The sequence below is a fragment of the Protopterus annectens genome, chromosome 9.part0 (genome assembly GCF_019279795.1).
Source record: "Protopterus annectens isolate FY-2018-M chromosome 9.part0, PAN1.0, whole genome shotgun sequence".
Lineage (NCBI taxonomy): Eukaryota > Metazoa > Chordata > Ceratodontiformes > Protopteridae > Protopterus > Protopterus annectens.
Window position 1 is genome coordinate 524378964 of NC_056743.1, and position 13205 is coordinate 524392168.

Genomic DNA, 13205 nt, shown 5'->3' on the forward strand with positions numbered 1-13205 from the left:
CAGCCTGTGGTTTGCTTCATAAAAGCAGAAAAATGAATCAGCTACAGACACACTAACATGGACGATGCTCTTGTAATATCAGAGTACAACAAAATAATGTTTACAGACTGTAGGATGGCCTGTTTACATGATCACCTTTAGTAAACTTTTACATTTTGTCTTAAAATTCTAGCCCTCATTACCTTACACTGTAAAATGTTAAGCAGATATGCCTTTTACCACAGTCTTATTCTTGCAAAGTAGCAAATTTAAGGTTTGTTTCTAGCTGTTGTGACATCATCAAATATCACAAATATATCATGCATGAAAGCAAAGTACCTAAATGTTACAAGACAGGATTCCTGCTACATCACTTAACAGGTAAGAATTCTGTATTCTGCAGTGTTATTCTAACAATGTTGTTTTATAAAGGGCATCAAGCACATTTTCTTACGGTTTTGTTGTGCAACCGGTTACTTTACTTCATTTCTTACTTTACTGACGTCTAATGCTTGCGCTAGGATGTTCTAACATGAGTGCAGATAATGACTTGCAAAACACTGTGTGTCAGAAGTTCTGCACATGTCTTAGGCTTTAACATAAAGATGCCTTGGCCGTAACACAGCAGTTTTACACCTCACTTTGAAAGTAAGCTACATCATACCTCACTGACAATGTGGAAGGATAAAACAAATTATACAGCCTTCCCAACAAAAGACGGATTCCCATATCTCCATCCTTTCTGCCTAGAAGCCATACCATCCTCATCTTGAAATACAAATGGAGAAGATGTAGCCCAAACAAATCTGAAATGCAATGAAAACTAGATGGGGATATCAGCTGGAATTCAACATGGCTCAGTTTAATAATAATGCTGGCCACTTGTATTGGCCATTTACGCTGATGGTATTCAGCTTCTTCTAAGAGTCTTCTCTATTTTTTCATTCTCATTCATCTTATTCAATTAATTTAATGGAATACATCGCAAGTTCCAGGGCAAGTCACATCATGGTATCATTGACTGTAACAAACTTAAAGATGGAGTCACCCGTAAAGGGATTGGGTTTACAACGTGTGTAGAATATCATATTACCAACAGAATCTTTGGTTAATTCAAAATGTAACTGAGTAAGAATGATAAAGACTTTCAATTCTAGTTGCAATTGAATTTATTCATTGTTAATTATGTAAGTAAACTGGTGATTATGGGCCCTATTCAGCCACAATCCTGACAACAAAGGTATGGGTAAATACAATATATAACTGATTTCAAGTAGCTAATAAACCACTACATTTTTGGATGGAAACAGGCATATCAAGAAAAAAAAGTGTACAGATAGCATTCAAATTGCGGTTTATGATCTGGGATCAGAATCCGGAGTAAATCCGAACACTGGACTACAGGCAAAAATTTTCAGTAGCTGAGTCACTGAAGCAAAAAAACATGCTCCACATACTTTACGTTATACAATGAGAAGTGCACATTTATGTGTGTGTGTATATCATAGAGAGAGAGAGTCATACTCTGCACGCTTAAATGAATTTGTGTCAGCATGGACAGTGGCTTTACATTCTCCACTTCTCTCTCAGGAACGCATCTGTCTAACCTTATGAGAATCCAAGAATGTTGAATATTCTCAATGACGTATGCTCCCTCCTCCCAATACACACCTTTGGAACCCATTCCCTGATAATAATTGTCTCAACATCATAACAAGAGTTTGTCAAACTAAGCCATATGCCTGAAATTACTATACAAGATACTGCATTTTCACTTACCAAGAGTCCCCTAACCAATATGTTTTGCTTCATGTACTTTTTATTACTGTATATATACTAACAGTTAATTGTCACACAATGTTTTGCTTAATTTCTTAAATTGTATCATGTTAATTATGTATTGATACTTTGGCCTTATTACATGTCACCTTAAGGGAGCAGATAAATGAAAAGGTTTCCTTGGACTGGTCCAGCAACCCAATAAAATTAATGTAAGCATTAAAGAGTAAATGCATATTATTATTAATAAAATAAAAACTAAAGGTTAGGGAAAAAAGTTTACATACTTAGAACATACGAGTTTCACTTACCTTGAAACAGTGCATTTAATGAAGTGGCATTAATGTTTGTATTTTTTTTTTTCAATGAAACACAATTCAAAGTATATTGCTTTACAGCAGACTGGTATATTGCCTCTGACCATGTCTTAAGCAACTTGAAAGACTCTGAAATATGGACTACATTACACTTACATTTTGCAGTTCCAAAATTAAGTATTTTGTAATACTCAGTTGATTAATACATTCTATAAGACTCAACAGAATAATACATCTAATGCCAGCTAGCACTTTGTATTAAGTTCTTGTGTATGCAACTCAACAAAAGTGTCTGCATATATGTATATATTATACACACACATATATATATATATATATATACATACATACACACACAATGTGCATAAGTGCCATCCATTTTATGCTTGAAAACTGTATTTTTAACATGTTGCATTCTAACAGATGCATATGTATAGAGACAGGCAGACACAATGGAATGTTACAACCTAACCTTCGCCTTACACAGTAGAGGTAATAATTTCTAAACTGTACCACTTTTCAGGTGTACCATTAGAATAGTCTCAACTTTTGCTTGCTTGTCTACCAATTTATTCTGCCAGTTTATAAAAATAATCCCAGTGGAATAAAAAAAGGCAAATTTATTAAATTACTTACTGTAAAAAGAAAAAAAACTTGGCAAAAGTATAAATTTTAAGCACTACTTGTTCTTTATATAATTATTCTGTTAATGACACCCCAAACCACATTAAGGATACTTCCACTAAACTATTTTCTCATTAAATTCTGGAAAAACAGCACAAGGTCAACCCAATAAAGGAAGACTTGTTAGTGCCGAAAAATACTATTACTGAAAGTTTATTGCCACTGCGGAAGACGTAAACTTACAAGCCAAAAACATACAAGTTTAGATCATACTTGAATATACGCCATTACAAAATATTCCACCCATCACTTAATGCACAGTTTAGCTCTCCTTAAATAATTAAAGCTCGTGTTCAAGAGAAAAAGTATGGATTTCAATGTTTCTTCCGATATGAGTTTATACAGGTGATGTTTTAGTTGCAGAACTTTGAACAACCTTTTCTGTTAGGCTCATTTTTAAAAGTTTGGTCTCCTTGATAGTGCCCTTTTTATTTATTTTACTAAAGGGAATATTTTGAAAAGCCGTTCTGAGTTAATCGCTTGCACAACACAGTGAAAGATATTAAGAACTCAATGCATTAATTAATTAAAAAAGACTAATTTCAAAGATGGCCTTTTGCTGATGTAGGACTCTAGTTAAATGCAGTTATCTTGATGCATATATATATATATATATATATATATATATATATATATATATATATATACTTATATATATTAACCTTTGGTGTAATAAGTAGTAGAATACGTTATTTAAATATATTAAGAACAACTTAGTTCCGTGGGAAAAGCAGTTAATGACGGTGGGAAACACCAGTACTGCTTAAATAAAAATGGAAAGGAATCCGGAGCATTATTTTCCATTCCAAAAGAACAGGGTTCAGGAAATTACAGAAAATCGGTTATTACAGTATGGTCATGATGAAAAAGGAATGGCTGCCAATTTAGAAGTTAGTATCTATGAAGTCCAAGCCCTTCCCATCCGTAAGAAAGGGACTGTAGCCGTATCATGAGCCATTTCACGCGGTTGTTTTGAAACATTTATTTTGAATGAATTTATTTCATTTGCTATGATATTTTCTGTTAACAGTACATGCTGTTTTACTTTACGAGTTCTTATCGTTCTCAGGCTTGTCCATATACGCTATTTGTTTCTGCTTTTGTCTTTTGAAAACAGTGCGTGTAGAAAATTCACTCTTATGTACATCTACTTAGAAGCAATTGTTATTTTCGTCTTGGCAATATTAATTTGCAATCTGTCATTAGCTTTCTTTTAACTGCTGGTATTGTGGTTTTCATCTTCGGGTGCATTGGGATTGCTCTAAAAGTACTGTAGTGTCTGCCATCTCCTTTTTAAATACAACATAGCAGGCAATGGACTCCTTCCGGGAAACTGCGATGCAAACCATGGGTAGTGTGTGTGTGTGTGTGTGTGTACAAACGGTATGTCTGTTTCGTTAGTGTGTGTTCCACATGCACCCTCAGCATTTTAACTGCTTTTGCCCTAATTAAGATTCATATTTTAGTATTAAGGGAGCAACGCCCATTTTTATTTTTGAAAGGTTCTGATTGTTTAAGCAGAAATCTTGGTTGTATTTATAAAACGCTAAATTCCTGGCCAAATCAGGCTTCCTTATAACTTTGGAAGGGACAACTGCAATTGTGACTGCACCCATTCGGCCGCTTATTTATCCCTGGCACTTTTGAATATTATACAATTAACATAAGCTAAATAACAACACATGTATGCCCATTGTAACGAGGGATTTATTTAAGGCAGTGTCCCTTGTAGACCGAGCCCTCTCTCTCAACTGCCCCTCCTAAAAATATATTTTCTGGTTAGGGTTACCACCTGTCCCACTTTGAGAGGGACAGTCCCTCTTTGGGCAGATGTGTCCTGACAAAAAAATTTAAAAATGGCAAATGTCCTGAGATTGTAGGACAAAATTATTTCCTATATTTTATGTAATAGTTGCATAAAAATAGTTATCCTGTATATAAAATACCTAAATGTTATAAGAAACCGAATAAGCAACTAAAATGCTACAAGAATAAGCTTTTATTTAGGCAAAAAAGTTAAGTTCTATCCTTTGTACTGACCGTGGGTATGTGTCGGCCTGTAAAATCTGATATTTGTACCGAAAATGTCCCACTTTAGCCCATTTGAAAAGGTGGCAACCCTATTTCTGGTATATTACTACAAATTACAGCCAGTCGGTAATGACAGGCACTAGAGATGCACAATTCTTCCGGTTTCAAAAAATCATAGTGATGAAACTGTTTTTTTGACTTTTTTACATTTTTGGCTTTACCCAATATTCTTTACCAGAACGTTGAGCGGTATGGATAAACTAATATAACCCCCTTAAATACAGAACCTACTACGATTTAACGTAGCTTTTCTACAGCAGATCTTGTTATAATCTGCTTCTAAATTTGATTTAGCTATTCTAAATTTACTTAATTTGCAAATTTACTTTTTCGAAAACTACAATATTTTTTTCCGTTTTATCAATATCACAACATACAGTCTGAAGCTACACTAGCCAACTAGGTGAAAAAAGATCTGACGGAGTAATTGTGTTATTACTGTCATGAATTAAGACCAAGTTTAGCCAAGGCTTCATCAGAATGCTTGGAAATAGAAGCTGTAAAGTGCACGTAGGCCTTCCAAGTCTTGATTAGCCCAGCTTCCTACAACCCGAACTGAATGATCTCGTAAACAATGTTGGTATCAACCGAACCACTTGATACTTTAACACCACCAGGGCCCGGTTGGCATTCCTCTCAACTGTCCAGATTTTCTTACCCTTTCTTCTTGGCTTTCTGACAGTTCACTGAAGACTGAAGTCACTAAATAATGACAAACATCTGAGTTTCAGACTTCACATATTTTTTTTTTAAAAGCATGCTATCACAGTTATTTTAGCAGCTTTCTACGTTTATAAGAACAATATTTAAATGTTGTCCCTAGCTTTGTCCTTTGCCCTCTATATTTCAGGCTTTGTCTGCATTTCTTGCACTAAGAGGTTGAGACGCATGCCCGGGGCTTAGACCCTTTCTTTTCCACTTCTGCACTCCCGGTCTAATATAATAAGGTGAATAAACATTTTAGTTTGCTACATACCACCCGTCCCCCTTCCAAATCAGTATACAACTCACTTTTAAACAAAAAACTGAGCACTAAACACTATCAGGTATCTTTAGTATGCACTAAACCCATTCCACAGTTTACTCTTAACTTAGCGTGCATACACGCACTAAAAAAAACGCGTCTGTAAATGGTTTGTCACAAGTGTGTGTGTGTGTGTGTAATTTCATGTGTTTGATCATCGCAATATATTATAGCATTGAAGCATGTGGCTCAGCCTGACACGCACCTTGTAAGCCACTATGTCACAAGTTAGTTTTCAATTGTAACATTTGTCTGTCTGAAGGTCAATGCTACATACCTCTCAACTGTCCCTAATTTTCAGGGATGTCCCAGATTTTGACTCAAATTTTAGCTCCGTCCCTCTGAATTCCTCCTAAAAACTAGTGACTTTGGGCAGAAAGGTGGTGAATTACACTTAATAATTGACAATAATTAAGAGTTATACACTTCTTTTACTTCAGAAAACGTGTATTATTTCATATGCTCTGATTCTCTCAATGTTTCAACTTAATAGTACTAATATTTTAAACGTGTCCCTGATGTTCCCTTTTTTTTTTTTTTTTTTTACTTTTCCCTGATTGGTTGAGAGGTCTGTCAATGCACCTTCCACATTCACCTTGTTTACTATACTGTATTCCCTTAACCTTTACTCACTGTGCAATAATTTGATAATGTGCTTCGGACCATTGCTCTGCATATCAACTCAATGTACATGTAACACACAACAAACTTGCATCATGAGGAATTGGAAGCACAACTGAAATTAAGTTGTGTGCAAGTGCCTAGTATGCAAAACTGCAAACGTAACACGTATCTGAGACCATATATTGAGACAGAGCGGGTGCGGTGTATGTATAGGAGGGGGCATTATGGAGAATGACATGTTTTTGAGGGCGCGGACAACAAATAAAAAAATATCTGGAACAACCAATAAATACGTGAGTAACTTGGGATGGTGCCTTGAATATAGGGTTGCCACCTTTTCAAATGGCCAAAGTGGGACATTTTCGGGACACGCATCAGATTTTACAGGCCTACACATACCCACGGGTCAGTATAAAAGATAGAACTTAACTTTTTTCCCTAAATAAAAGATTATTCTTGTAGCAGTTTAGTTGCTTATTATGTTTCTTGAAACATTTAGGTATTTTAGATACAGAAATAACTATTTTATGTAACTATTACATAAAATATGGGACATAATTATGTCCTACAATCTCAGGACATTTGCCCTTTTTAATATTCTTTGTTAGGACACAACTGCCCAAAGAGGGACTGTCCCTCTCAAAGTGGGACAGGTGGTAACCCTACTTGAATAACACTTTGATGGAGGAAAAGTTTAAATCTGCACTGTTGCTTAGCATTATTTTGCCATCATAAAGTGTTCTCAGCCCTTAGCAGTTTAAGCAAGACTTCAGGAAAGCATAAGGAGGAATACAGGAAAGGTAATCGTGTATATTTATATAATGGGCATCCAAAACTTGGGAACCGGTATTTCAAAATAATTGCAAAAATAGAGTAAATGCAGTTAGGAACCCCGCAAGGGCCTACCTTCTCTATGACTCCTCAAAGTGGACATTATACTATGACCTTTCATCACACTCGATTATTCCCAAGAACGTTAATTTGAACAAGGAAAAACGCAACTTAGCAAATCTTTCAATCTCCGAGTGCAAGAAATACGGACAAAGGCCGGAAAATAGGGACAGATTTTAAACACTGCTCTCGTAAACTTAGAAAGTTGCAGAATAGGATTTTTATTAGCATGCATTTTCTAAAGGATATTAGCTCTTAAGCTAAATTGTACGTTTAGTGACTTCAATCCTCAGATTTGCCAGAAAACTACAAATTTTATAAGGAACAGAAGAATCAAAAATATGAGGCAAACGTGGGTTAGTATGGGGAACTTAAGTAAAAAATCCTTGAAAACCCGACGCACTTTACAAGGCTAATGCCCCCTTTAAGTTACACACACAAATTTATTTACTCCCGATTAGATTAGTTTTTCCTTTAACATATTTCACAGGAAGTAAAAGTACAGCAACTAAGTCATTTACCAGCTTAGTATGGTTAGCTTCTACCACTTTTCAAAAACATACAGAGCCATTTGTTTCGACAACTTTAACAATACAATTCTTACCGAATTGATTTACTAAAACTGCGGCTCTACATTAATGATGCATACACTACTAGAAGGGATCATATTTGCCTTGTTGGCCCGAATGTTGCAATGCAGTCTGGATACTTAATTTACACTGCTGTGTTTATTTTGCTTGCTGTTTCGTAGGAAATGCTCGGTGATAATAACTCGGTGTGACAATACGACACATTCGCCACCAGATGGTGATAGATTCCCATTTCATAACTCAGTTAAAACATCTACGTCTTTTCGTTCGGATGTCAATTAACAGCCGAGGCCTTTTCTTTGCATCTAGGTGCCGGATCATATGACTGGTCATGGTTTTTTAAAGATAGTGAATAGGCACATAATGCAGTCACTGAAATGTAGAAAACCCAGTCATTTAGTAATCACGGGCTAAAAGGCACTACAAATTTCAGTTTTGACAATTGTGGGGTTTAACATTTAGAAACTACTCCCAGCATCCATCCCACAGAAAGTTGCCTGCATAACCTCCCAAAACAAGGTTTTCCTCTCAACAGTCCATATCTTCACAGAATACCCAGATTTTTGGTTTGTTTCTCATAAAATGTGTGGTTTTCTGGCAAACCATTAAGGAAGTCACTAAATGATGTCATCTGTGAGTTTCAGTCAGAAAATGTAAGCTAACGGGAGAAAACAAAATACTATGCTTTTAAGATCAGTATTTAGAATCCGTCCCTGATATGGGCCTTTGTCCCTTATAAATGTTGTCTTTATCCATACTTCTTGTACTTGAGAGTTAGAGGTTTGCATACCCTTATTTTGTTAAATTGTGAACACCGCTGGTTGCTTGGTAATTTTGGATATCTGTACAGTATGAATGCTGTTTCTGTTTGTTACCACATCATATTCTTTAGAACACACAAGAGTCCCCGTGATAGGGACATACTTAAAATATCTTAAAGACAAAGTAACAACAACACAGCACTTGCTTTTCAATATATCAAGTTGTCATTTATTAACAAAATAAGACTTCCCATTTTGGATAGCACTGCCATCTTGTTCCCCAATATACAATACAAAAAATATTACATCTCTTGTTAACTGTACAAATTAAAAATAATTTGTAAATGATATCCAAACTAATGTACTGAGTGAGAAGAAACATGCAATAAATCCCCCAGAAAAAAGGCTGAAAACAGTTAAGTGAAACAAAAGTGGATTGATGGTTTATCGATTTTTTGTTCGCTTTTTGGATATAGAGACTTTTTGCATAATGTTATTTCATTGGTGTAATAATGCACTTATTTCCCCAGCTTTAAGCTAACATACAGTAAATAAATACACATCAGTCCAAGAAGAGCAAATCAAGTTTGATATACTGTTACTGGTACCCAAGAGCAGATGCTGAGGTTAGCCTTTGTCCGTATAGTGCATAAGGGGAATAATATGGTCCTGCAGTTGGCAAAGCTGTTACTGGAAGACCCGCTGTAGACAGATGAGTCTTGTATGGATGGTATCTGTTCAGTCCCAGTGTATGCGGACTCCTCAGAGACAGCGATCCTGGTAGAGTACTAGGACTTCCTGGGGCAGTTGACGGCAAATGAAGGTGGCAAGAGGTGGCAGAACCTAGGCCTGAAGTAGGATACCCAGCCAATAGTTTGTCTGCCCCAGGTAAAGCTGTGTGTGTGCGCAAATGACTGAGCAATTCTTCCGAAGTGGCAAAACGTTTGTCGCAAGGTCCACTGGCAGACACCCAGTTACATATATGAGGCACAGGGTCGTTTTGCAACATGAAACCGTATGTGTACAACGGGTGCCCCTGCAAGCTCGTGGTGGCACTGGAAGACAGAGAAGTTGGGTGGACAGAATGGAGAGCATGCGTTGGGTAAACCAAAGGATATCCGGATTTCAGAGATGTTGGATCGTGAACACACGTGGAGCAGTTGCTGCTTCCTAGGTGAGGAGCGCTGTGGTAGCTCAGACAGTAAGGGTCTCTACATAATCCTTGCATGAAAGATGGCGGAGAAGCTCCTGTAAGTGGGCTAGAACTGTGAGGTTTCCCAGGTAAGCCCAAAGTCCCAGGCAACTGACTCCCAACAAGACTCGTTTTAGCATGATCCAGTCCAGAAACAAACTGAGAGGGGTAACCAGCATAAGCTCCAACGATTGATCCATGATAGCCTATACTGGAAGGAGGCAAAGGGAAGACTGAATGTCCAGGCTTGTATGGTGACACTGGAGCTACATGCCCGGGTCCCAGTCCTTGTAGATCAGGCTTTGTCCCAGGGCTGGTGAGTTCTCCATGCTGGCCAGACTCAGAACCAGAGGAACTAGAGCTCGCACTGGCTCTAGTCAGACTGGCCCCAGGTTGCGAATTATCCGAACTAGGCTTTGATGGCTCTGACTCCTTATCTTGGTTGTCACTTGTTTTGCAATGATCTGTCTGCGGAGGCGAGTTGCCTCTGGCATTCGGAGAGGCTGCATGAGGTGGAAAGGGCTGACAGGTGGCGCTCGGGACTCGGAAACCGGATTTATCCCCATTGGCACCGCATGAGACTCCTTCCTTCCTGGGCTCACCCCCAGCTTTGGAATAAGGCTTGAAGCTCGACTTATCCTCATTTGTAGGTTCCCCAAGTTTCATCGATGACCTGCCAGAATCCTTCTCGTTCATACCACTAGATGCCACAGAATTAAGCTTTGAGGAAGAAGGTGGGTCTGGCTTTCCAATCTGAGAACAAGTCAGAGCTAACAGCGCCAACGGACTTTTCTTAGCATCCAACTAAAGAGAAAGATAACAAATACATTGTTAGCTGATTTTTTAAATGCTTGCTAAATAAATTAAATCTTAAACTACCCAATATCTGTACATAATGTAAAAACGTCATGTCATGAAGGCCAAACTTGTCCTCATAAACGGAGCGGAAGATCAATCAAAATTTCAGCCATTGTTTCAGCTAGTCTTTTTTCTGAATTTATGTAACTGGCAATGAGGATTTGCACATTAAGATTAAAAGCAAACGTTCAAGGAAAAAGGCAGCGCAAAAATCAAGCTATCATCTGGAAGGAAGGATGCGGTTTTGTTTCATTGTTATGGGGTACGCCTGGATTAAGTACTGCACTGAAAAGAACAACATTTACTAGCATTTCAATGCAGTTTGAAAACAAAAATGCAGACTAAGCAAAGACTGCAAGTGCGCGCACCATTCTGATACTGGGAATCTTAAAAAGCTAGCTTGCATTAAGGAACGCCAATACAAAAGAAACATACGCTAACCCGATTTTTAATTGACTGCTTCCCCTCAAGTTAATAGTACATAAACACAGAGGTTTCTAAATTTTGCTCTCTCTCTCTCTCTATATATATATATACACACACACACACACACACACACACACACACATTATATATATATATATATATATATATATATATATATACACACACACACACAAACATTTTTACACACATCACAAAATACAGACCTCGAATAAAAGGTGCTGCGTGTGCGGATATGGGGGGGGGGGGGGGCAGCTGCCCTTAGGGCAGGATAGCTTTTAGCTAAGCAGTGGATAGTATTCAATGCATTAAGACCGATAATCTGCATAACTGAATAATCATTTCAGTTCAAAGACAGACAACACTACTTCTCTCGCATGTTCCAACAGCTGCAGACTTAAAGGTTTTAATGCTGTAGATTGTATAATCACTGCGCAATGCCGTCATTTATTTGGGGACAGGACAAGAAGTCACCAGAACTTTAGTATAGTGACAAATAATAGTAATGACTTTTCAATTGAACACACTCATCACTGCCATGCAGCACTAAGCTACAAAAATAAAAGAACAAGAATAGGGACTTACTTCAATTGGACTGACTGGCGTGGAAGACAACGGCTGCAGATACTCGGGGTGTAGTAGTTGACCTGTGTGGGCAGTCAGCATCTTCAGAACTCGGATAGGAAGTCGCTTTGCTTGTCTCACCGGGTCAGAAGGGGCGAGAGCTTGAGAGCCCGGAGCAGAAGGCTGTCTCGGGAGGGCGTGGGTCAGCTCAGCACGCTGGTCGGGTGTCCTTTGGTTACATCCAGAGGGGGAACTGTTCATTTGGAGAGACCAGGGGCGAAAGGGGAAAAAAGTGAGGCTTAAGTGAACACAGCGTCCTGGATCCTTTCAAGGTTTGCTTTGCTCTTCGAGTACAGTCAACAACCCTGCAACGCTCTGCGTTATTAGTTTAGCAATTCCTGCACAAGACCAGCCCCTTCAACAGCTTTCTCCGCACCTCTGAACAAGTCAAGCAACCGAACCAAAGAGTAACTTCAAAGGGATAACTGCATCAACCAATGGCAGCTTTCGGCATGTGTTATGGGCGGAACACAACACAGAAGGGCAGAGCCAGCGAGACGCACCACTGAAGAGAAGGGAATCGAGGCAGTCAAAATAAAGAGAAAGGGTGTGTATCAACAGTTGACAAAAAAGGAGAGAAGGCGGAGTCTGGACACCCTTCAAAGAAGGATAGGCGGGGTCTCTCCGACATGAAAGGGAAAAGGTGGGCTTAAAATATTAAAATAAGGGGAAGGGGTTAAGCAATCTTGTGTCTTAAAGAGACACAACTTCAATGTCAGAGTACACCCCTTATTTCAGTGTGGTAACCTGTAAATGGGGCTAAACAGCATATCTTCTCCCGTAATTTATATTACCACATTGAAAAAGTAAATAACCATGAAGTTTACTTGCTTGATTTTGGATGTGTACAATTATTCCAGATTCACTTAAGAAGACGGGTTTCAAACTCAAGAAATTGTTTTCAGGAAGGAGGCAGCCCATTAATGCCACGGTTACCAACTGCAGAGTGATTTTGATTTGTATTGTAAGGTAGTTGTGTTTATCTATGTGCCACTTCTTTTCTTAACTGAGTCATCATTCTCAGTCTAGACCCATGACTAGACCAATGAGACTGCTTGGTGAAAGCAACAAAAGCGATGCCATACATCTTATAATTTCCCAAGAAATAGCAAAGGGGGAAGAATTAAGATGATTCCGGGAATAACTTGTTGAATGACTAAAGTAACATAGGGTGAATCGGTGCACAAGCACGTAGACTTACAATAGTAGGTAATGATACATAAAGGTGTAATAAAATAGATTAAAGAAAGCAGAAGCACACATCTTTAGCTGCCTTTTTCTTTCTACTGTCCTGATTCTTTTAAAAGTGTTTGCTTCCCCTCTAAAATAATGAGACATAGTGACTTT

The 13205-nt window shown here is 38.1% G+C and overlaps 1 protein-coding gene across 1 annotated transcript; it reads right to left on the reverse strand.

The window, feature by feature from the left end:
- Positions 1-8942: 8942 nt before the first annotated feature.
- On the reverse strand, positions 8943-12357 carry ZNF703 (zinc finger protein 703). Its single transcript, XM_044083086.1, has 2 exons — positions 11820-12357; positions 8943-10736 (listed from the first exon to the last, which is right to left on the reverse strand). Exons 1-2 carry the CDS (start codon positions 12057-12059, stop codon positions 9339-9341), a joined length of 1638 nt encoding a protein of 545 aa, XP_043939021.1. The 5' UTR covers positions 12060-12357; the 3' UTR covers positions 8943-9338.
- Between the last annotated feature and the right edge of the window lie 848 nt (positions 12358-13205).